General features: G+C 48.0%; 2 protein-coding genes across 4 annotated transcripts in view; both read right to left on the bottom strand.

The window, feature by feature from the left end:
• Positions 1-2,979, bottom strand: part of CLTC (clathrin heavy chain) — a 29,779-nt gene extending 26,800 nt beyond the window's left edge. Inside the window, exon 1 of one of the 2 annotated variants that reach the window (XM_051809981.1) lies at positions 2,767-2,979. In XM_051809981.1, the coding sequence (XP_051665941.1) occupies positions 2,767-2,808 (42 nt within the window). In that variant the 5' untranslated portion in view covers positions 2,809-2,979. The remainder of the gene's footprint in view (positions 1-2,766) is intronic. The other variant, XM_051809982.1, reaches the window with a different exon arrangement.
• Positions 2,980-5,118: 2,139 nt separating this feature from the next.
• On the bottom strand, positions 5,119-19,683 carry DHX40 (DEAH-box helicase 40). 2 transcript variants are annotated; one of them, XM_051809983.1, is made up of 17 exons: positions 19,393-19,683; positions 18,521-18,666; positions 17,999-18,118; positions 16,657-16,887; positions 16,404-16,470; positions 15,754-15,885; positions 14,336-14,435; positions 13,977-14,063; positions 13,328-13,510; positions 12,705-12,785; positions 11,943-12,100; positions 10,237-10,351; positions 9,856-9,964; positions 9,442-9,536; positions 8,753-8,822; positions 8,157-8,385; positions 5,119-6,063 (listed from the first exon to the last, which is right to left on the bottom strand). In XM_051809983.1, exons 1-17 carry the CDS (start codon positions 19,529-19,531, stop codon positions 5,924-5,926), a joined length of 2,202 nt encoding a protein of 733 aa, XP_051665943.1. In that variant the 5' UTR covers positions 19,532-19,683; the 3' UTR covers positions 5,119-5,923. The 2 variants fall into 2 exon arrangements, with proteins under 2 accessions (XP_051665943.1, XP_051665945.1); XM_051809985.1 differs by having other exon boundaries at positions 19,410-19,527.
• Between the last annotated feature and the right edge of the window lie 519 nt (positions 19,684-20,202).

Raw genomic sequence — 20,202 nt, 5'->3', positions numbered from 1 at the left:
GAATATTTATTAATGCCTTAACTCAGTACAGCAGCGAGCCTGGTCCAAGTTCAATTTTTATATATTTTGGGGTATTTTGTGTCTAAATGATCTGGCAATCCCAGTCCATCTAATCTGGGTCCTTCTCACTCATCAGGAACTTGTAATCTCAGAAAAGCTCCACTGACCCACCACAAAAAGCAGCTGTGTTTTACTTCCATCCTCAAGCACTCACAGGAACATTTTAGGAATCCCTAAAACCCGCACACGAGCAACCAGATTTACAATCATCTCACACACTGACCTCTGATCTCCCACCACAAGCACAGTGGATTGTTTCCTCATAGCCACTTCAAAAAGAAAAAAAAAAAAAAAAGAAAAAGTAGCACTGTAAAGTTTTATAACGTGAGTTTTGATAGCACAGGAACCAGGTTTCTCCTTGAAAACTCCCAAGGGAAGTTTCTCACAACATGCTGTTTTGAGGCCGGGCAGGGATGTACAGTAGACACCACACAGATAAAACCTACATATTTGGGACAGCTGAGATTGCAGAGCATGTGATGGGACTCAAACAAACAAAACGTGAAGCCTGAGAACACATTTTGGTTTCAGACTCCCCAGAAAGCTCACTTGGCCCTGCCAAGCCAACTTCTTGCCCAAAGTAGATCTTTAGCTCCAATTTGGGGTACAAAGCACTGTCCTGTGTCCCCAAGACATTCAGGGCTTCTGGAGCCTTTACTCTTCATTCCCAAATCACCAGCCAAGATCGGATTTCAATAACAGCCTGCAAAATCTTCCTCATTCACATTCACCACCTGCCTTTTATGAATAAGGCTCTGGGTGGGTGCCTTGCCTTTGCATTAAAGCATCAGCTACAAACTTGCAAGTGTTGCCCAACACCCGTAAGACAAGTTTCCTCGACAATGTAGGTCAGGCACAGTTCAAGAAATTGTACTATTGAGCCCATGAGGATTTCCTAGGAGCAGCCTGGAATACACTAAAACAAAACCACTGCAACAGCAGCGTTTCTGCTCTCGAAATTCATGTCAGAAGCTTCAGGGGAAAAACAGGAACTCCAAGAATTCAAATTCCTCTGAAAATTTCTCAATGAAATAAAATGAGGAAGTTCAGCAGGAGCAGCAAACTGGGCAAGAGCCACGTGCAGCCAGGCTGAGAGGGCTGGACACCCCACCTGAGGAGAGATCAGCTCAGTGTGCAGCTATAAAAGATACTGGTTCAACCAGTGAAGGGGTGCAGGGAGAGAAAATGCAAATTAAAACACAACTAAACACATAAATCAGACTTTGGGCAGAACAGTCCTGTTCCACAGTAGTGCTGGCCTGAACCCTCCCAGCACTCCTGGCATGAGGCAGATGAGTTTCATTATGTAACAGGACTCATGTCATTAGAGACCTGGCAGTGGGTCACATGCAAGGTTTGGGGCTTAAATAATATATCAGAGGTGCATTTCCACAATGCTTTAGTAGGAGCTGGGCACACAGAGGGATGAGTTTCACCTGAGGACACAGAACCACCTCAGCACCTGGGTCTGGGCTGTGCCACCACCAGGACAAGGCACTGCTCAGAGACAAAGCTCTGGGATTCCCCTGTCAGTGCTGCTCACTAAGGAGTGTAGGCACACCTCAGCTAGGAATTCTGGCCTGCTTTTCCACTGATATGGAAGGAAAATTCCTCACCTGATATTGAAGGAAAATTCCTCAGCAGTCACCCACCCAGACAGAAAGTAACCATGGCACCGTTTTTTTAAACCCTATGGATAGTGGTATTTTACACCACAAAATAAGTATTTTGCAAGGTGCCTAGGAATTGAAATTTTTCTGTTTGAGTCAGGAAAAGAAGTCACTACAAATGATGGAAATCCACCAGTACATCAGTGCCTGGTTACACAAACTAAACACAGACACTGGAACCACGGGGCAGAAGGGGCACAGAAGCCAGGTGTGCCAATGTAGCTTTTATTACACAAAAAAAACTCCCCAGCAGTGAAACCAAGCTTAACTAACACCACGGCCCCAGCCAGGAGAACCGTGGCTCGCAGTACTTCGCCCCACGGACCTGCCAGAGGTGAAGTGCCCATTGCACAACCGGACCTGCACCTCCAGACCCCTCCCTGCGCTCCGGCTGCACCCACGGACATGGGAACTGGGAAGGCAGCCCCGAGTTCCTGCACATCCAGGACGTGTTACCGCTGCCTTCAGGGAGCCGTGTCAGGGAAGCGAAAGGAAATAACCGCGGTGGCGAGGGCGGTGCAGCGAGAGCCTGGGTTTGAGAGAAGGGCACCTGGGCACCTGCACTGCCCCCGCTGCACTGCGGGAGCCGCGGCAGCTCCCGCACTCACTGCAGCTCCCCTTCCGGGACGTGACATGACACCCAGACGGCACCGGGAGAAACACTTACTACGCCCTCACAAGGAAAGGTGTTAAGATTATTAATATATCTAGAAGGAAGCGGCGCAGGGAGGCAGCCCAGCCCTGCCCGGCTCGCCCCCGTCCCTCGCAGACCCGGAGCCGGGGCGGGATTTCCCCTCACGCCGCGGAACCACCCGCGCTCCCCGTCCCCTCCCGGCCTCGCCCAGCCCGGGGGGGCACCGGCAAGGGCGGCAGGCCAGGCCCGGCCCCTCAGGAAGGTGCCCTTCGGGCAGCGCTTCCCTCCCGGACACCAACACCCCGCGCCCCCCCACAGCCCTCACGGCGGCACCGCGGGCGGGCCCGGGTACGTCCTCTCGGCACGGCGGGGACAGAACAGCGCGGCCGCGCCGGCGCCCACCTGGAGGTGCTCCTGGAAGCGGATAGGCAGGATCTGTGCCATGGTGGCGGCGGGGGCTCCGTGCCGGGCCGGGCTCGGCGCTGCGGGCGCTGCGGGGCCGCGATGGCGGAGCGGGGCCGTGCGGAAGGGCTGCCCCCGCCGGCGGAAGGATACCACGGCGGAAGGATACGCGCACCTGCCGCCCGCCCGAGCCGCCTCAGCCGCGCCGGGGGCGCGCGGAGGGATCCGCCGGCGCGCGGCGCCAGTGGGGCGGCCGGGGTGATGCGCCGCCGGAAGGGACTATTTGGGGACGCATCACTCAGCGCTCCTTCCCGGCCTTTTTTTTTTGCCACATCATGCGACCGAGGGGCCGGCGGCGTCACTTCCGTCCGGCGCGCGCCGCCCCGCGCCGGGGTCACGTGACCGCGCGGCGCGGCCGGGACAAGGTGACACCGGGGGGACACCGGGGGGGACACCTGGATAACCCCCACCGGGATGTCCCTGACACCGGGGGTATCCCTGGATAACCCCCCCGGGGTGTCCCTGACACCGGGGGGGACACCTGGATAACCCCCCCCCGGGGTGTCCCTGACACTGGGGGGGACACCTGGATAACCCCCCCGGGGTGTCCCTGACACCGGGGGTATCCCTGGATAACTCCCCCCCGAGATGTCCCTGACACCGGGGGTATCCCTGGATAACCCCCCCCCGGATGTCCCTGACACCGGGGGGACACCTGGATAACCCCCCCGGGGTGTCCCTGACACCGGGGAGGGGGGACATGGGTACTCCCCCTCGGGGTGTCCCTGGATCTCTTCTCCGGGGTGTCCCTGTCACCCGCGGTGTCCCTGGACACCCCCCTCCGGGGTGTTCCTGACACTGGGATGCGATAAATCCCACCCCCCTCCGGGTGTCCCTGTCACCGGGATGTGATGGATCCACCCCCACGTGGGGTGTCCCTGTCACCCGGCCTGTCCCTGTGATGAATCCCCCAACTCGGGGGTGTCCTTGGATCCCCCCTCTCAGGGTGTCCCTGTCACCAGGGGTGTCCATGGATTCCCCCCTAGGATATCCCTGTCACCGGGATGTGATGGATCCACCCCCCTGGGGGACACCGAGGGATGGGATAGATCCCATTCTCCTGGGGAGACACCGAAGGGACAGGGGTGTCCCTGTGACTGGGATGTGATGGATCCACCCCCTGGGGGACACACCAAGGCACTGGGGGGTCCCTGGCACCGGGATATGATGTTCTCCCCCCAGGGTGTCCCCACTGTCCCCTTCCATCCATAAACCCCGGGGGACGGTCCCTGGGGCTGTTCCCACGGCCCACTGTTAATGAGTGCAGGAACACAATCAAACTCCCACTTTCCTCCCGTGTTTATTAACTCACAATTTACCTCCAGCACACAAAAAGAGTTAAGTTTTAGCTGTTTCTCTGTGATGATGCAGCATTCCAAGTGCTCTGCCCAGAGCTGGGTGTGCTTGGGGCACCCCAGCTTTCCTTACACCTTATTTTGCAATCTCATGGTTATTTCCTCACATAATTTGTCTTGAATTCCCCATTTCCAACTCTCTGAGCAGCCCTGAAACACAAGGGGGAAAACAAAAAACCCTCCCTTTTCGCTACTAAGAGAGTGAAAACAATAAAAGGGACCAGAAAGTAACAGGATCTGCCAAGAGATTTCCAGCCCCAAGAAAGAGTAGCCATTCCAGCTGCTCATTTCAGACCCAGTGTGTGGGGCAGATGTCCTTTGACTCAGGAGAGGCCATGACTTGCAAATATATCATGAATCAAATTAAACAGCAAAAGAGGTTGAGTCAAGGAAAAGTGCTCCTGGCTCCAAAGCAGAGCCTGAGCACCAGAGTGGAAAAAAAACCCTCCCAGGGAAGAATTTTTCTCCAATATCCAACCTAAACCTCCTCTCTGTCAGTTTGAAGCCATTCCCCTTGCCCTGTCATTCCAGGCTCTTGTCCAAACTCCCTCCCCATCTTTCCCCATCTCTTCCCTTTTAACAGGCATAATTACAGAAAAGAGGAACAATTATCAGATCTACCATTTTTTTTTATGAGGAATATTATATTTCCCACAAAGAATCCCAAGGTTTCTGAGAGCTTTTGATCAGCCTGGAATGCTCAAGGTGGAGCAGAGGGGGAATGGTGAATATTTTACCACATCCCTTTTAACAAGTGACCTGGAAAGCAAGAAGGTGACACACAGAGGTGGGGAAAAAGTGACAGCATGTTCCTCCAGTTATTTGGAAATTGTCTTGTACAAGCTCCACACTGGAACATTTTAGGGTTATTGAGGTGATAAAACAGGATTATTTCTTTACTGAGGAGACAAACTTTATGATGACAAAGCATCACAGCTTAAGGACAAAAGCTTGTATTTCCTCGTGTGTTCTTCCCACACATTTGAAACAGTCATTCTTGAGATCAAAATCCATATCTTTTAAAAATAACAGTCCCCAAATCCAGACAAACAGCCCATTAGGAGCAGCCCTGCTGCCAGCCCTGGGGGATAAGGGATCCACTGCTGGGGTGGGTTCCTTTGCCAGCAGGAAAACCCACAGTGCTAAGTCATCCCTGACAAAAATGATGCATTGTTAGCAGGAATGTGGAAACACTGCCAGAACACTTGGCACACAAAGACATCTTCACCCAGAGCCATCCCTGTACGTGGTGCAGCAGGGAATGCAGGGGGCAAATGTCCTTCTGGATTTAATCCTGATGGTTCCATCATCAAAAGAGCCCTTCCTACACATTTAACTGAGGAGTGGATGAGCACTGAGGCTGTACAACCATCATACTGAGTGAAATGGATAAAAACTTACAGTTCCAGTCCTTTAAAAAAAAATAAAAAAACAGCCAATCTTTAAGAAAATTTTATTTTTGTTGGCACTGAGACCTTTTTAAGTCAATTAAATGCTGCAGAATTGGCACCACAGTCTTCCAGCCAGTGAACTGTTGCCAGTGACACGCAGCAACAAAATTCAGCTTGGTCACTTTTCCCTGCTGGATGCAGCAAAGGAAGGTTGTGTTTTCCTCTTCTGCACTGAAATAACCACAAAGCAGAAGTCTCCCTCCATTCCTGTGAGTCACTTTGCATCGTGCAAACATCCCCAGAGCTGCACAAACCGCCCTCCCTCACGTGGGAGTGGAGCTGCCACCAGAATTACCCCGTTTCTTTCACTGGGCCACCTAAACCCTGTGCTCTTTGCTGCTTCCTCTCCAGGTAACGGGCTCTGGCATCCAGGATGGACTGATCATCATTCCTTCTCTCCATCTTCTTGGCAGAGTTGTCTGTGGCTCCTTCTGGGGGGGGAGAAGAGAAAAAAAATATATACTCTTTTGTGTCACCACCCCCACTCCCAGCACTACAATTCCTCCTGTTGGTAAAATACCCCAAAAAACCACCCAACAGAATCTCTTTTTTTTTTTTTTCATTTCAAGTCCCAGGCAGGCATTTGAATGACTTCCAGAGAGGACAGACTGTACCACAGCAGGGAGGGGAAAAAAAATGAAAACTAAAATCCTGCCTGAAGTCCCATGTCAATATTTGCAGCTGGGCTCTTCTCATCCCCAGCGTGTACCTTGGGTTTTATTGGAACACAGAACGTGCATCTCGTGTTCTGTGCACCCATTTCCTCTCTAAATTACACATCTCCAACTCAGGTTTAGGCAGGAGAGGGACAGGAAATAAGCTTAGAATAAACTATCTCTGAAAAATTTCCAGAGGGAGGGGGAAGAGATTGGACAACAAGGAGATAAGGGAGTGGGAAAAGCCAATATTGGGATCAGACACCATCAGGAATGCAGGTTCTCCCCCAGCACTGAGACCTTGGCAGGGCTTCTCCCAGGAGGCAAGAAAAGCAAGAAATATTTTCAGTTTAAAATAACAATAATAAAAAATTAATCAAAGATTCTGAGAGCCTAAAAGCTGTGTGAATGAAGCAGCTACTGCAGCCTGTCCCTGAGGCTCTAATCAACATTAGATTATTTATTAGAATATTTGTAATTATTGGGATATTTCTATTCAATTCTATTAGAATATTTGTAATTATTCTGTCTTGCAGTCAAATAATAATTCAGCTCATGCTGCAGCCTTTCCTTCCACTAATTAAGCCTTTCTCAGCTATTCAGCCACCTATTTTTATGAAGCTCCCAGAAATACAACATCTGGTAGGTCAATATTAATCTCAAATGAATTGACAATGGCCTGGTGAAGTCACAATGTTAGGAGGGACATGGAGAACAAACCTCAGCTCCTTGGACTTCAGCTGGATGGTGCTCCTCTGCATTACCTAATAATGCAAATATCCTTTCCTATCCCATTTATAACCACATGAAATGTGGTTTTTATCATTTAAAATGGTGGGATTATACAACAGTGCACACTCTCTGAGCCCAGCAGCCTCCATTTTAAGGAAATGGAAGAGAATCAATATTGCCAGTGCCTGTGCTGTACATTAAAGTGGATATTTTGGAAGGGTCAGCTCGGGAGGAAAGAGGTCCTTGGAATACTTGGCTGTTTTAGGGACCTGCTGACAGAAGAATTCAGAGAATGTCAAGCAGCAGATCAGTCAGCAGGCACCAGTCTTAATTAAAACTATTGAAACATATGGCATTAAACTCACTGTCAGAAGGAGACATTCACCAAAATGTGACGCTTTTTCCTTCATGTTTTTTGGTGGGTGAGGTTTTTTGGGTTGAATTTTTCCCCCTCCCCTCCTCTCCATAACCCTTAGGACTTCTCTCTCTTATTTGGGTATCTATGGTTAGAAACCCTTTATTAGAATATTTGTAATTATTGGGATATTTCTATTCTATTCCAATAGAATATTTGTAATTATTGGGATATTTCTATTCTATTCCATTAGAATATTTGTAATTATTGGGATATTTCTATTCTATTCCATTAGAATATTTGTAAGTATTGGGATATTTCTATTCTATTCCATTAGAATATTTGTAATTATTGGGATATTTCTATTCTATTCCAATAGAATATTTGTAATTATTCTGTCTTGCAGTCAGATAATAATTCAGCTCATGCTGCAGCCTTTCCTTCCACTAATTAAGCCTTTATAAACTTAAATAATCAGATAATAACTCAAAATAATCAGATTCAAAATGCTTTTAGCCAGTTCTGTGTTCAAGTTTTGCCCCTGTGAGCTCTAGGAAGCCAGAAGAAGGGAGGACCTCGGCAAGAGCCAGTAAGGAAACACCACTATTCACACTGCAGAGACAGAAAACAAGGACTGCAGAGAAAAGAGAACAGCCAGAACCACACACATCAACCATGTAAACATGAAAAAATTCATTCCAGGCCAGACTGAATCCAGTGGCATAACAGGAGTGCACACAACCAAGAAGCTGCCCCGGAGACACGGACTCCCTGTGCTCACCCAGCTGCCTCTTCAGGTCCTCCCTGTGCTTCCACCTGGTTATTTCCTCCTCTGTCACCTCCTCCCTGGCCACGCTGCTCAGCTCGTAGGCATCGATCTGGTGCAGCCTGGGCAGCAGGTCCTTGACCCACTCGTAGCGCACGGGACACACCGTCCGCACGTAGATCTTGGACGTCACGGCGACGTCGTGGAAGATGATCCACTCCAGCAGAGTCTCCTGGTTGTACAGCTGGAAAAATCAGTTAAAAAAAAGATTCTTTCTGAGCTGATTGAAAAGAGTTTTTTTAGTTCCAGAGAGCCCCCTCCACTGGAGCGTTTTTCAGCGCTTCAGATGCGAGGTGACATTATCCTTAATTTTCAGGGAAATTAAGGTGGAATGACTCGCTTAAAACTGCCCAGAGAGAAAGTTCAGTCTGTGTTACACTCGTATCATAAGCCAAACATTCACCAAATTTGAAGAAGTTCTTTGAAGAGGCTCTTCCCCACTCTCCAAATGAACACTGCACCAGACCAAGCACTAGGAAGAGTTTGTGGGACCTGCCTCTTATCCCTGTCACAGATCCTTTGCTACTTTACCAACAGATTTGGAAACTCACTGTGGATGAGGGGTGGATGTAGACAATGCTGCCATGTCCGTCCATTGTGCAGAATGTCCTGGCTGCAGATCTGAAAGGGTTGGGGAAAAATAAATAAACAAACAAATAACGAAACACACTTTGCTGTGATCAGAGAGCAACACGGACAGCAAGACTGAACTGAACTAATCAGCTGCAGCATAGACAAAATACTCAAATATCTACACAGAGAAAGTCAAAAGTCAAATATCTAAATAGAGAAAGTCAAATATCTAAGGAGAGAAAGGGGATTCCAGAATTAAACTGTAAAAAAAAAAAAAAACCAACGAGGAATAAAACATATCTGATTTACCACAGTAGCACTGCAGATACAGCAACACAATAAGCACAGGGTTTGGGAGTGGAGCCTTTGACAGCCATGATTACTGGAAATTTCCCAGCCCCTTAGTTTAATGCCTGGAACTACCCATCAGCTTGGGAGTTCATCCCACAGATAGAAAAATGACATTCCTGGGGAAGTTTCTTACATCCTTGGAATAGTAATGACAGTGAAAAGCAGAGACCCTACAAAGCTTCCAGCCCTGCACAGAAACACCTCCTGCAGCTGCAGTTACTCCTTTTCCCAGCACACAGCCCTCTGTATATAAATATATATATAAATAATGTGTGTGACATCTTTCCCATCCCAATCTCCAAACTCCCTTCCTCACCTCCGAGCTACATTGATGAAGTATCCTGCACACAGGCACCTCCTCAGTATTTCAGTTCTGGAGCCTTCAAATGTCTCTTTGGGGAAGTCTGGCAGCTGTGTAAAGGAAAAACAACACAAATCAGGATCTTTCCTAAAGAAAAAGCAGTTACACCCCCTTCCACCCCATGGATTTTAAACTCTGGGTTTCTCACTGTACAGAAACCATGAGGAAAGGGGGAAAAACTCTCCTTTTGGCTGTTCCCACCATCATACCTGTTAGTTACACAAGCAAGGATGCTCTAAAAAAATATTTAAGTGGATTAGTTTCTACATGAGGAAGGCAGCAGCCATCTGGCAAAGGCCCAGTGGTCCAGTACATGTCTGAAATATAAACTTACATAACTCAAACATAACTAGAAATTGCATTTTTTACCTCTTTCAGTTTACTGGTGATTTCCCGGAGCTGTTTTTCCACGCTAAAAGCAGATTTTAAAGCCCTCCAATGGATCCAGTGTCTCTGGCACCAGGCTGAGGGAGACTTGCTGAGAACAGAAATATTTGTATTATAAAGAAGCCCTTTGGAAGCTGAAGGCAGAAACTTGCCTCTGTTTTTCGTTATGGTCACACAAAGGCAACAACCTACACAGCAGATACTTTGTTGGTTTAAATAATGACAGAAATTACAGCTCAAAGAAGGAATAAATCTGCAATTAGGCACGAGGACACACGTGTATGTGCAGCACATCTAAGGACTGGCAGCACCTGGGATTTATGAGCAATGCAAAACCACTTACTGTAAGGGATCATTTTATACCTTGCTTTGCACTGTTCAAAAATATTTAAGAGGGTTGCAAAGTCATTGCATCCTCCCACTTGTGAGGAAAGTTCCTGGTGTTGAAGCTCAGCCTCCTTTTGCTTCTGAGGATCACCTGAGGAAGTAAGTTATATCTCACTTAAAGTCATTTTTAGGTAGCACTCCCTAATGTCCTGTTAGCATCTCTCCAAAGTGTGTTTGGCAGCCTGGGCTCTTTATTCATGTTATTTTTAGATTTGTCTCTCCTCCACAGCTGCATTTACAGCTCTTCCTCCTTCCATTCCTGCTGAACAAGAGCATGTAGATGCCATTAAATCTGTCATTAATCTCATCAGTCAGCAAACAGAGATGAAGAATTCTGCTCTCTTGGAAAGGTTCTACATATTTCTCTCTCACAATCAGCTCAGATGCTGACATGGAAAGATAAAGGAACAGAGACCTTAAACAAACAGCTCCCGAGGATCAAGTGGAAGTTTTACCCTGAGAGAGAAAAAACAAGGCTGTTGAAACCACCCCATCTAATCTATTTAACTCAGTTTTTGTCCCAGGGCCACAGCAGTGGAGGTCTTAAATAAGAGTCTAGAAAAACATGTGCATCTGTGAGTTTAGTGGGAATCCACCTTCACTAAGTGCTAGGAATGTGCTGGGCAAAAGCAACACTTCCAAAGTGTTATTTCAAGGTTTGAATTCCCTGAGAATTTCTTCTCCAGCACAGCCTTTTCCCCTCAGGAGAGGGAGACACAACTGCAAAGGCCTTTGCAGTGCTGCTGTTGTAGAGGATGGCAGAAGTTTGTGGGTATTAAAGGTACCATGGATGAAGGAGGCCTGATCCTACACATCCTGAGGTGCCTTCAGGGTGGGAGTTCCATGTTCTTCCCAGTGTTCAGGGTTGCTGAAGAGTTACAAATGCATCAGAGAAGAAGGGCACGTTGCCAGAGGGAGGATGGGAAAGCACAGGGGCAGTTGTGGGAATGGGAAGGACCCCGGAGCAGATTCCAGGTTATCAGTGGTGTCAGCAGTGTCTGGGGCTGTTGTGCTAACAGGGACAGTTAATGGACTACAGGGATAACTGGACAAGAGCCAGGGAGTGACTGGGAAGGACAAAGGTCTCCCACAAAGACAGGACATATACAAATATATGGAGCACGAAGGGGGACTGACAGGAGGGGAAAGGAGATGGGAAGGAGGACGTGAGAGACTGGGTTTAGCACTATGAAAGGTGCTACCCTGGAACCACAGCAAAACTGTATTTTCCATTTAGAAAAACACTGGAAAGGAGGCAGTGACAAGCTGAGCTTCTCACAGTAACTTAAAAGGTCTGTTTGGTTAAACAGAGTTATTGACAGGAAAGATAATCCAGAGGTGACCCCGTTCATTAAAAACAAATTAATCAGTCCCTGTTGCCTGTACTCAGACCAACAGCAAAACATCTGCTGTGGTGCATTTTGCTTTTCTGGGGTTTTTTCTTTTACTCTTTCCCCTCCTGTAACACAGTTTCCCCCTCATGACCTCTCAGCATCCTCCTGCTTACGCAAACGTTGCTTCCCAGCTCACAGCCTTGGGACAAAGGCAACCCAATTCCATGCTGGTCTGGAGCCTTTGGAACAGCTGTTGTCCAATTCCTGGCATGCAATGTGCCCTGACTCCAAGCTCATGGAAAGCTTGAAAAACATATGGGGCTGCTTTGGGGATAAGAGGCTCCCTACCTGGCCGGATGAAGACGTTTTCCACGGACAGCATGGCTGCAATGGGAAGCAGGAGATCCTCACAGTCAAGGGAAGCAGCTTTTATGACAGCACAGCTCAGGTTGGGAGGGAGGGGAAACTGCACCAGGAATTCTCCCAGTCTTGTCACATGGCCTCTCCTTATCCCAGGAAAAAAGACAGAAACACCAGATTCATGTTTCAATGTTAAAGGGGGGCATGCACACCTAAGTCAGCCACCACATCCCGATTAAGGGCATGGAATAAGCATTTCCCTCTGGATGTGTGTGCCCAGACAGGTGCTGGAGACATGAAGAAGTGTCCCCAGTTTGCCTGTGCCTGCTCCATGCCAGGCACAGCCAGCTTTTATTTAATTCCTGCAAGAAGAATTCCTGGAAGCTCAGGATAAGATCTTGCTTCCTGCCTTGAGTTCTTGGATGGACCTCACAGCTAAAGCCCAAATTCCTCCGTCACAACAGTCTGGGACCTGCCATCAGGAGCTCCAGCACTGGGTTGAGGTAATTTGTCTGAGGTCACTCAGGAACGCCAGGACAATGTGGACAAATTGATCTGTATCTCTCAATCCCCAAGCCCAGTTCTAACCCTGATTTTACAGCCTATATTAAACCCCAGTAGTAACTTCCTGGAAGCTAAATGAGGAAACATATTCTACTGCTGGGGAAGTTCCTTTAGTCCACACAAACAAACACTGACCCCAGTTAAACCATTAAATTCCTGTAGTGACTGCACCCCTTTATTTTTTACCTGTCAATAGCACTGCACTGGTAAAGTTCCTTGAGAGCTTCTAAAATATGTCTTTCTTCAGGGGGGTCCAAATAGGGAAATCTGTAGAAAAAAATGAAGTAAAAAAAAAAAAATATCTGTTCAGGCCCAGAATAGCTTTGTTAGTTTTCATATTTATTAGAATACTTCTTTCACCTCCCAATACAGGTTTTTGACCAAAGTGCACGTAATCATCTGCAGCATAAGGGTGTGTTACTGCATGTTCTGCCTCAAGCTGGGGAATTATGATTGATGACAAATCCCAGTATGGCACACACAAAGCTCAACTGTATTTTCTGCACTTGTATGATCTTAAAATTAAACCATCCCGCAGAGATGAAGCTTTTGGGGCATAAACATCAATATTTGAAAGGAATGCTACAAACTATATATTGAATTTTGGAGCGAGCCAGTTTTGGCAGAACCCCAAACCTGAGCTCAAGATCCAACCTGGAATTACAGGCTGGGGAGAACAGCAGAAAAGCTGATTGAATTGAAGTGTCACAGTTGGCTGGGGAACCTAATCCTGCCTCCTGCCAACAGGCTCCGGGTGCCGCGCTGCCCAGACTCGGGGAGACAGGGATAATCCCCTGCCCAGAGGTCACCTGATGACATCATGCACGGAGAGGCACTTCAAGGTCAGGATGACAGATGTCAGGCTGGTCCTCCTGATCTCTGGGACGGTGTGGTCAGGCATGCACTGCTCCCAGAACTCCCTGCTGTACAGCCGGTAGCTCTTCCCGGACGAGGTCCTGCCGGCTCGGCCAGCTCGCTGCTTCGCCTCGCTCCTTCCAGAAAAACCAACACCCAAACTCTCAATCCCTTCTAGTATTACCCACGGGGTGATTATGACAAATAACAACAATTTCTGTGCTTGCAGGCAGAAGGTATTTTACTGTGCAGCAGCTGAGAATTCCAGCTGGACGAGGACGGGCAGGAGCAGCGTTTCTGTGCACGGAAGATTTTTTTAAGCTTCTCTGAATCAGGTTGTTGTATTCAAACACAAGAGGACATGTGAGCCCCTGTTCAGGCTGCAGGCAATGCACTGTCAGTTCCTTCTTAAAGTCTGAAGCTTATAGGAAATTATACATCCTGAACCACTTCCTACGTAGCAACAAACAAAACGGCTTTAAATCACAGAACCTCAAGGCTGCTCCTCATCTTTTTATTGACTTATTATTTTTTAAAGATCCACCAATACATGGTGTTGTCCCAGCAACTCCCAGGAGCACCAAGACACGTTTAAAAACTTACTTTGAAATGGGAACCACCTCCAGTATGTCCAAGCCAACCCGGGGGTTGTGATTCAGCTGCTTCACGAACCCGCTGTCCACGACGTACCTGAGCAGAAAGATTGAGAGAGGGAAAGGACAGAGCTCTCAGCACACAGACAGCTACCACAGGGTTACTTAGTGAAGCCAAGATTTGATTTCAAATTAGGGCCCAAAACCATCAGTCATCTCTAAGACTATATAATGGTATTAAGGGTTTTCTCACCACACACACACACACACACGAAAAAGGCAACAGGGCAGGTACAGAAATGGAAGGAAGTCAGAACTTCCTGAATTATCCCCTCTGCCACAGCTTTTAGGAAGGACACAAAACAATACCTGACTCCTTCGATGGTCAGAGATGTTGCAGCAATGTTTGTGGACACCACACATTTTCTAATGCCCGTAGGAGCTGGCAAAAATATCCTTTTCTGTTGATCTGAAATGACAGAGTCAGTCAAACAGTTTATGTTACAGCACTGATTTCCACCAAATTCACTCAAATGCTGAGTGAAAGTCACTTGAATGACATTAGAAAGTGAATCACACAACATCCTAAAATATGGAATTGGTGTTATTTTAGCAAACGCCAGAAATCAGATATTTTCTTTACTGCTCAAATATCCCAGATTTGGAAAAAGGCCAACTCTCCTGGCTGTTTCCTAACCAGGAAAACAAACAAGATGTCTAGTCTGAACAGAATCTTCATGAAGGATTTGAAGGGTTTTAACCACCAGAGCAAATGATGTGAACATTAAAAAAAAAACTAGTTAACTCCCCCATGTTTCCAGCAAATCTTCATTTAACATGTATCAAAGCAGCACATGCAGCTCCCATCCATTCATTTGGCTTCCCAAGGAACAAAAAAAAGAGGTGGAAATTCAACTTTCCCCTGAAATTTTCTCACTTACTATTTTTGAAAAATATAAAAATCTCTTTAAGGAAGATTTTCTCATGTGTACTTAGACATATTCAAATACAACGTCCTCTGGGGAACTACCACAAAATAAAAATAAAATAAAATATCCCTCTCAGTCAGGAATCAATGTCATGGAATAAGGAAGAAGCTACGCTTTTCTTTTATGCAATTTTGCTCTTTCCAACAGATCAGTTTTGCTCCCTCTGCAGATCTTTACAAGATCTCAGCAGCACTTTTAGGGGGAAATTGCTGCTCTGCTCTTCTGAGCACTCACTCAGCCCCTTGGCAGCCTCCAAACTGCACCCATATATTCAAACACTGCCCTCGAATTCATCTGAAAATACAGCAAAGGTCAAGAGGGTTCTGGTTTTAACTCTTGGGAACTAACTGTGGTACTGCTGCCAAACAAAACAGAGTGCCTGCCCCTGATAACCTGCACCTTCCTACACTGTGTGACACTGCACCACTGCTATCTTCCCTTCCAGCTCTGCTCTCATCACCAAAAACCTCCTGGCAACGTTTTTTTCCACCTAAAACAAAGAGTGAGGCCATCTGAACTTCCAGTTACACACCATCCCCTCCCTAAGCTGAGGATCCTGATGCCATGTGAGGCCACATCCAGTGGATATGAATTTGAACTGGAGGCTGCAGTGCAAGCCCAGAGAAGTTTAATTAATTTATGAACACTCCCAAAAAACCCAGTAGTGCCACAGTATTGTAACAAATGGGTTAATTAACGGCATTTTTTCAGAAAGATTTGATGAGGATGCTGTTTGTAACAACTCTTGCAGTTCACACTGGTGTGAATTAAGCTCCCTGTGACATCAGAAGCTCTTACCTGTTGACATTGAGCCATACAGAGGTAGGATAAGCAATCCCTCCACGGCCTGATCGTGCACCTCGTAGCGGTAATCAATGGACTCTGCTTTCTTGAAGAGCAAGTCACAGGCTTTTTCTATCTCAATTTGACCTAAAAGACATAGAAGAGCACTGAAGTAGTCACTGAAGACTCTGCCTTCCTAGTTTGCAACATCTTTAAACAAGATTGGTTTGTCAATATTACAGAGCTGTCAACACCATTAAAAGAAGGGTGTAATGAGAGTTAAGTTTGGGAGGTGACATCCAGCCTTTCCACAGTGCCTCTCACCAAGGCTGTTCCTGAAAAGATGAATGCCTAAGGGTCTGGCCTATACATTGATGTAATTCCCCCTTCCTGAATTAACAACAAAATAAAACATGCAGGCAACACAGAGTCAATCTGGCACAAGAAGGGAAGAGAATGTGCAAATTTTCAAGTTAGTGATTTTCTTATCTGGCCTCAGGGGTACAGATATTCCTAAAATGCTCTGAAAATGATCACTGTGTGCATCAACCCCCACCTTTCCCTTCTCCACTCACTGCTCTGGGACAAAGTAGACAGCCTGTTTTGCTGGCAGTGCCATGGAATAACCCGGAATAACCATGGGTGGTGGAAGGAAGAATTCGCACCTGTCAGGAAGACCAAGATGTCGCCTTCTGGTTCATTCAGGTGGACATCCAGCGTGACTTTCACAGCCTGGAACAAACAACAGACAAGCCAATAACAGCTGCAACCTTTCTCAAACTCATCATACTAATTAATTCTTCCCTATTTCCTGCAGGGATGCTCAGATACGCAATCCAGCAGCTGATTCCTGTGGTCTGTCCCAGATTAAATCACACCAAAACCAGAGAACACGCCCAGAAAACAAAGCCACCAGACCTCTGTGACATAGGCAGAGCTGCCCACGTCCCTGGGGCTCAGCAGGTTGCAGAATATCTCCTTGACAGGGTAACTCCTCCCTGGAATGTGCAGCACTGAGCAGTGTCCAAAGAACTCGGAGAGCTTGTCCACCTCCAGGGTGGCCGACATCACCACCACCTTCATCTCCGTCTTCCTGTCCGGGGGCTTCTTCTGCAGAAAGAGTTTCTTCAGCAAACCAAATAAAATATCCTGAGAGAAAAACAAAAGAAGCAACTGATGTTAATACCCCAGCTTTACTAGAAGTGCCTGAAGCACTTGGAAGGGACCGGTTTTTGCCAAGGAAAATCCCATATTCCAGGCCCAAGCACTCAGAAGAAAACATATTTTTCACCCTGGTCATTTTGTAAGCACACTAATTGGTTTCTAGAATTTAATTCGTTTTTATCAGCTCTTCTCACAGCCCATAGACAGAACCAATATACCTTAAATTGCTTTGTTTTTCATGTTTATATTCTCGTGGTCAAGTCATTTGCCAGCAGTCACCTCAGACCCATTTTTCACCCCATTTTTCAGCATATCACCTGACTGTGTGTGCACCCTCCTTTGTCTCACCACTTATTGTGATGATTTCAGCAAGCTTATTTTACTCTGGGGTGCTCTGGATTAAAAACCTGCTCCTCACAGGGACACAGGTGATGGAGCAGTAACTTCTTAAATCACCTTACTCAGTTTATGTGCCATACCCTCAGATGCTTGAGGGCAGAACTGGGATTCAGAGAACATTTTCCCCTTTCCACAGCTGGGCTGGCAGGTTGTTTGCTGGAGCAGCAGATTGTCTGACACACAACACAATCTCTTGAGGACTGAGTGACTTGAGTGTCCCTGTGCTGCCCACAGAAGGGTCAGGGTGACTTTTGAGAGCTTTTGGGACTTAGGTCAGTCTGGACACTTCCATGGTCCTAAAAGCCATAATCTCTTTGCACAGTTGTGAACACACCCTTAGAAACACTAGAGCAAAAAGATGTTTCAGGGTGTTGTTAGTGAGTGGAAAAATAAAGATTCTAGAAAGTTTGTGTTCACTGTGCTGGCTTCAAACTCCTGGAAATGTTGGGAGAGCATCCAACAGCCAGGAAAGCTGCTGGAACACTTTCAAACACAACAACAGCTATGCCAATTGCAACAGGACTACAGGTCACATCTTATTTTCAGATTATTGAGCCTGTAATAAAGTTCTATGGTCTCAGGACAGCAAAAGGCAGTCAAAATCCCTGGGGATTGTGCAGAAGTGAAAGGAAGGTATAAACAGACCATAAAAAGGAGAAACAGTGACCCCAAAGGACAGAAATAAGGTGACACTCACAGTGCTGAGGCTGCGCTCATGGGCTTCATCCAAAATGATGATGCTGTACTTGCTGAGGAGGGGATCTGTCAGGATTTGCCTCAACAGGCAGCCATCAGTCATATACCTGATGGCAGTGTCCTGAAAAGTTTAATCAGACAATCAGCTGTTATCCTGGATTATCATTTCAAAGTCAAGCAAACACTTAGATCATCACATCTTTTCCAGGACACACTCTCAGACTGCACCACAGGTGACCATCATGCACCACACCACAGGTGCTCGGCAACGTTTCACTTGCAAGGGGTTCAAAAAACTTCATCAGACAACTTACATGATGCAAAAAACTTCACCAAATGAGTTATACAACACCAACAGCTGCAGCTCCACCACAGCTGGTGTAGGCTCTGAGACCTTACACCACCAAGCCCCTGGAGAGGCACTGAGGCTGTGCCACCCCACGGAGAGGCCCAGGGGCAAAACCCTGAGCCAGAGCCCACTGAGCCCCCTGCTCCCACAGGATGCCAGCCCCCAGGGCCCTACCTCGGAGGTGCAGTCGTCGAAGCGGACCTGGTACCCCACGAGAGTGCCCAGGGCACAGCCCATCTCCTCGGCCACCCGCTGCGCCACCGACATGGTGGCGACGCGCCGGGGCTGGGTGACACCGATGGCCCCGTGCTTGGCCAGGCCTGTGGAGAGCACAGAGTCACACGATGGTTTGGGTTGCAATGGACCTTAAAGATCATCCCGTGTCAACCCTCCTGCCACGGGCAGGGACACCTTCCACTAGCCCAGGTTGCTCCAAGCCCCGTCCAACCTGGCCTTGGACACTTCCAGGGATGGGGCAGCCACAGCTTCTCTGGGCAACCTGTGCCAGGGCCTCACCACCCTCACAGGGAAGAATTTCTTCCCAATATCCCATCTAACCCTGCCCTCTGGCAGTGGGAAGCCATTCCCCCTGTCCTGTCACTCCAGACCCTTGTCCAAAGTCTCCCTCCAGCTCTCTGGGAGCCTCTCAGGTACTGGAAGGCCGCATTAGGTCACCCCAGAGCCTTCTCCAGCTTGCAAGAACCCCAGTGATCTGAGATGAATTGGGACACTGGGGTTATACAGAATATTCTGAGTTGGAAAGGACCCACGAGGACCATCGAGTCCAACCCTTAAGTGAATGTCCCGTACAGGGATCGAACCACGACCCTGGAGTTATCGGCACCGTGAGCTGTGCAGCTCCGAGTCAGCTCGCACACCCCTACCTACACAACATACACATGGCAACAGGGTTTTTTTTATTTAAAGGGTCCAATCACCCTCCTCTCAGCACAGCCCAGCCCGAAGCTGAGGGGACACGGAGGACTATCCGCGTTTATCCCTGCTCATACCCCACCCTCGGGGGCCCGCGGGGGGGGGTCCGTTACCTGCCTCGAAGAGGTACCTGGGCAGCTGCGTGCTCTTGCCGCTGCCCGTCTCGCCGGTGACGATGAGGAAGGGCCGCTCTCTCACGGCCTCCACCAGCTCGCGGCGGGAGCGGCGGATGGGCAGGGCCGGGCTGTCCATGGTGGGGGTCCCGGAGGGGCCGGGGGACCCCCTGGAGACCCCCTAACCTGGGGACCCCCTTCACCTGCCGGCCCCCCTCACCTGGAGCGACCCCCGGGGCCCTCACGGAACCCGCCGCTGTTTACGCGCCCATCGCGCGTGCGCCGCCCGGGCCACGCCCACTCAGGCCCTGCCCCCTCCTCCCCTCAGCGCTTCACCTCGGCTCAGAGTCGTGAATCGTAAATAAAATCACAAATATAATCATAAAATCACAGCATATTGAGGGCTGGAAGGACCTTAAAGCTCACCCAGTCCTAACCCACCTCCGAAAATACATTTCTGGCAAAGTTTGAGCCTTGAGCCTGCGAATTAAGGTCCTGTTTAAGCGATCCTGATTAAAAGACACACATCCTGCCGCTCTCAGGTGAGGATTTCATCCTCACACCAAAGTTTTTCCTCTTCTGTGCGAAAAGCGAGAAATCTGTGCCGACTGCTGCTTACGGTCAACGATTTTTTCTGTTGCTGTTTAATCACTTCCACCAACAGTACTAATTGTTCTTCACAGTTCTTACACTTCCAAAGCTAAGATTTAAATGTTTCGGTGGAATCCACGCAATATTTCTCTTTAAAAAAGTCCTCTGGAGCTTATACAGCCCGTCATGATAACCCAGATGACAACTGTAAAAGTTTTG

The sequence above is a fragment of the Manacus candei genome, unplaced genomic scaffold (assembly GCF_025592945.1).
Source record: "Manacus candei isolate 608988 ecotype Guabito, Panama unplaced genomic scaffold, ASM2559294v1 h1tg000076l, whole genome shotgun sequence".
Classification (NCBI taxonomy): Eukaryota; Metazoa; Chordata; class Aves; order Passeriformes; family Pipridae; genus Manacus; species Manacus candei.
The sequence above is the reverse complement of the archived record's forward strand: the minus strand, read 5'-3'. Positions and strand labels throughout refer to the sequence as shown.